Genomic DNA, 5,211 nt, shown 5'->3' with positions numbered 1-5,211 from the left:
AATAGCATTAAATAAAGTTTTTAAAGATAACAATTTTATCCCCTTTTGCAGTACAGGATAAAGTATTAATCGACAGAATACATCTATCTCTCTATTTATATACATATGTATATGTATATACATTTAGGTATACATATACATATGTATATATACATATGTATATATATATATATATATATATATATTTATATATATACATAAATACATATATATATTTATATATATACATACATACACACACACACACACACATATATATATATATATATATATATATATATATATATATATACATACATATATATACACACACATATTTATATATAAGTGCTTACGTGTTTGGGTGTGTGTATTACTAGCCGTCGCCTGGTAAACCGGACGATTTCCTAACACATAACCTCCCGCACCACGCGAAGGAAACGGAGAGGAATATCACCTCTAATTATGTACAATGTAATATATATTCATGTGTACGTGTATATATCTATAACCATCTATCTAAATACACTAATAAATATATATAAATCATGATTATTAATGTTTCCTAATTCAGTATTTGATGATTCATAATTTTGATAATTCATCTAATTCAGTACCATATTTACGTAACAATTCATTTCTCTTCATATATCGATCATAATAACCTATGTCAAGAGCTTTAGAAAAATAATATAATTCATAAGAAAACACACTGATTAATATACTCAATTCTTTATAAACTCACCATAATGTATATATTCCAGCGAAAATATCCATTATCCCATTATCGATCACCAGTAAGCCATTTCAAGGGCTTGATAATCATCCCCTCAGGCTGTAAGAGAAAGGTCTACAGCAGAGTCAACGGATGAACACACACACACACACACACACACACACCCGACATATATAAGGGGAAGTGTCAACCACTAACCATCACACACTCACTAACCATGTCTCTCAAGGTACGAAATCCTCCTGTGAAACGAAAGGAAGCCTTCCACTTTGTGAATGAATTACCAAGTGTTGGATTTACAGCAGTGAATACCTGGTCAACTTTGTTACATTAACAGTACCCGGGGCTTGTATTGATCCATGTACAATAAGTGGCTGAAATGGAGAGATCTTTTTTGTTGTAATTAGGACAGTTGTGTATTTAAACACATTTTTTCTTATTTTTCCCATTTTTCCTTCCTTTTGTTAGACTAGCTTTTCATCATTTTTCCCTTTTACACACAGAAATAGATCAAGTACGTGCTCTCCCGAGCGAGACTATATATGACCAAACTGCTAATTTTCCAAATATTTCTTTATCATGGTAATAAACCCTTTCATTATATACGCATATAGGTCGGCTTTTTTTATCATCACAACCCTTTTCACAGGTCGCCGTCCTCGCCTGCGTGGCTGTCGTCGCTCTGTGCGACAAGGCCCCAGTGTACGCCCCTCCTCCCCCCGCCTACGCCCCTGCACCCTACCACGCCCCTGAACCCGCCTACCACGCCCCCAAACACTACGAGCCCGAACACCCTGAAGTGAGTATATGTACACAATGGATTATAATAGTTCATGTTGCAATCGTTTTACTCTTTTGCAAAGATTGGATTTGAAATAGAAAAGGCATGCGCATAATAATAACATTCTTAATCTCTCTCTCCATCTCCAGGCGCCCGCGAAGTACAACTACAACTACGGCGTCTCCGACGAGTACTCCGGCGCCAACTTCGGCCACTCGGAGTCCCGCGACGGCTACAAGACCGAGGGCAGCTACACCGTGGACCTCCCCGACGGCCGCAAGCAGATCGTCAACTACGTGGACAACGGCGACGGTCTCGTAGCTGAGGTCACCTACGAGGGCGAGGCTCAGTACCCCGAGTACAAGCCCGAGTACAAGCCCGCCTACAAGCCCGCTCCCCCCGCCTACGCTCCCCCTTCCCCAACCTATGCCTAAGTACTGAAAGAGAATGTTATAAGTGAATGTATGTCGGGAACATATATTCAACGAATTATTTATTTTCTCATATATGAAATAAAAATCTTATTTTCCTTAAATCTGAAATTTTTACTGAAGCATCATATGAAAAACTGAATTTAATATAGTCCTACACATGCCTGATTTCAAGACTGAAATGGAGCTGAATTAGACGAACCTATTGATGTTCGCTTGATACCTTTTGATGAGCCATCAAATGAAAAACCGAATCTATGAGATAGTATTGCACATGCCTGATTGCAAGACAGAAATAGAAGTGACTTAGACAAACCTATTGCTATTCCATTGATACCGATTGATGAATATATATATATATATATATATATATATATATATATATATATATATAACAAGTTAATTGAATTTTACAAATAGGAAGTGCAAAAAGGGCAAGAAACAAAAAAAGAAGAAGAAAGGTGATTATGAATGATAATAAAGATAAAATAAGGAAAATAAGAAAACTAAAAAAAGATTTACTGATCAATCTTCAGACATTGTATCATCTGAAATGATGAAAGTCTTTGAAATAAGTTTCCTCTGTTAAGAAGACTTTTTGAAGTTAGTATCATTTGATTTTTCAGAATAAAGTGACAGATTTTTTTCCATATCCATTATTAGGAATAATAAGACAGAAAGAGTATGTTTCATTATGTGCGTTATGCGTTACTATAATAAAAATTATAAAAATAGCGAAAAGGTATGAAATAAAGTTTTTAAAGATAAGAATTTTATCCCCCTTTTCACTGCAGGATAAAGTATTAATCGACAGAATACATCTATCTATCTGTCTATTTATATACATATGTATATGTATATACATGTAGGTATACATATACATATATATATATATATATATATATATATATATATATATATATATATATATATATATACACACACACATATCTATATATAAGTGTGTGTGCTTATGTGTTTGGGTGTGTGTGTATTACTAGCCGCCCGTCGGCTGGTAAACCGGACGATTTCCTAACACATAACCTCCCGCACCACGCAAAGGAAACGGAGAGGAATATCACCTCTAATTATGTACACTGTAATATATATTATGTGTATGTGTATATATCTATATCTATCTATCTATATGCATGCACAAATATATATGTATATATTTCTACAAATGTATATGCATATATCTATGCATATATATATACATATATATATACATATATATATATATATATAAATATATATATATATATATAATATATATATACATATATACATACATACATATATATATATATATATATATATATATATATATATATATGTATATATATATATATATATATATATATATATATATATATATATAAGGAAGCCTTCCACTTTATGAATGAATTTACCAAGTGTTGGATTTGCAGCAGTGAATACCTGGTCAACTTTGTTACATGAACAGTACCCGGGGCTTGTATTGATTCATGTACAATACGTGGTTATAAATGGAGAGATTTTTTTTATTTTTTGGAATTAGGACAAATATATATATATTTTTTTTCTTTTTAACTAAATCGTCTTTGATCTATCAGTTTTTTCTTTTTTAAAATTTTTCCATTTTCCATCCTTTTGTTAGCATAAATTTTCTTTATTTTTTATCCTTACACACAGACATAGGTCAAGAACGTACTTTCCAGAGCGAGACTATATATGACCAAACCGCTAATTTTCCAAATATTTCTTTATCATGGTAATAAACCGTTTCCTTATACACGCATATAGGTGGGCTTTCTTTCCTTTTATTGAATTATCCTATCTATTTTGACAGGTCGCCGTCCTCGCCTGCGTGGCTGTCGTCGCTCTGTGCGACAAGGCCCCAGTCTACGCCCCTCCTCCCCCCGCCTACGCCCCTGCACCCTACCACGCCCCTGAACCCGCCTACCACGCCCCCAAACACTACGAGCCCGAACACCCTGAAGTGAGTACATGTACACAATGGATTATAATAGTTCATGTTGCAATTATTTTACCCTTTTGTAAAGACTGGATTCGAAATACAAAAGGAATGCGATTAATAATAACAATATTTTAAATGGATCTTTCACCTGTTCAGGTGCCCGCGAAGTACAACTACAACTACGGCGTCTCCGATAATGCACTAAAGAAAACATCATCTTCATAAACATATAATGTATATGTGAATATACTTACATAATGTATTAATGAAAAGAAAAAGTCTAGATAGAATATCCAATATCCCATTAGCGAACACCAGTAAGCCATTTCAAGGGCTCAGTAATCATCCATTCAGCCTATAAGAGAAAGGCCTACAGCAGAGTCAACGGATGAACACACGCACGCACATACACACACCTCACATATATAAGGGGAAGTGTCAACCACTAACCATCACACACTCACTAACCATGTCTCTCAAGGTACGAAATCCTCCTGTGAATCGAAAGGAAGACTTTTAATTTGTGAATGAATTTACCAACAGATGGATTTACAGCAGTGAATACCTAGTTAACTATTCTTTTTTGGAATTAGGACAGTTATGTATTTATACTATTTTTTTAGTTCTTTTTCATGAATATCGTCTTTGACTTTTGTCAGTTTTTTAGACCCTTCCCGTTTTTTCTTCCACTTGTTAGCCTGACCTTTTATTCCATTTCCCCCTTACACTCAGGCAAAGGTCAAGTACGTGCTTTCCCATTTCATTATACACGCGTATAGGTCGGCTTTCTTTCCTCTTATTGCATTATCACATCTGCTTTGACAGGTCGCCGTCCTCGCCTGCGTGGCTGTCGTCGTTCTGAGCGACAAGGCCCCAGTCTACGCCCCTCCTCCCCCCGCCTACGCCCCTGCGCCCTACCACGCCCCTGAACCCGCCTACCACGCCCCCAAACACTACGAGCCCGAACACCCTGAAGTAAGTATTTCTAAACTCTGGATTCTGATTGTTAATTTTGAAAGCATCTTACTCTGTTGTCAAGATTGGACCCGAAATAGAAAAGGAATACATTTTGAAATACAAAAACAACATCTTTAATCAATCTTTCACCTGTCCAGGTTCCCGCAAAGTACAACTACAACTACGGTGTCGCCGACGGCTACTCCGGCGCCAACTTCGGCCACTCGGAGTCCCGCGACGGCTACAAGACCGAGGGCAGCTACACCGTGGACCTCCCCGACGGCCGCAAGCAGATCGTCAAATACGTGGACAACGGCGACGGTCTCGTAGCTGAGGTCACCTACGAGGGCGAGGCTCAGTACCCCGA

At 36.5% G+C, this 5,211-nt stretch overlaps 1 protein-coding gene across 1 annotated transcript; it reads left to right on the top strand.

The window, feature by feature from the left end:
- Positions 1-932: 932 nt before the first annotated feature.
- LOC147466615 (uncharacterized) lies at positions 933-1,930 on the top strand. The gene is made up of 3 exons (XM_086534803.1): positions 933-1,002; positions 1,330-1,514; positions 1,646-1,930. Exons 1-3 carry the CDS (start codon positions 933-935, stop codon positions 1,928-1,930), a joined length of 540 nt encoding a protein of 179 aa, XP_086390929.1.
- Positions 1,931-5,211: the final 3,281 nt, after the last annotated feature.

The sequence above is a fragment of the Penaeus japonicus genome, unplaced genomic scaffold (genome assembly GCF_977035675.1).
Source record: "Penaeus japonicus unplaced genomic scaffold, GWHDUDI00000001_assembly GWHDUDI00000042, whole genome shotgun sequence".
NCBI lineage: Eukaryota > Metazoa > Arthropoda > Malacostraca > Decapoda > Penaeidae > Penaeus > Penaeus japonicus.
The sequence above is the reverse complement of the archived record's forward strand: the minus strand, read 5'-3'. Positions and strand labels throughout refer to the sequence as shown.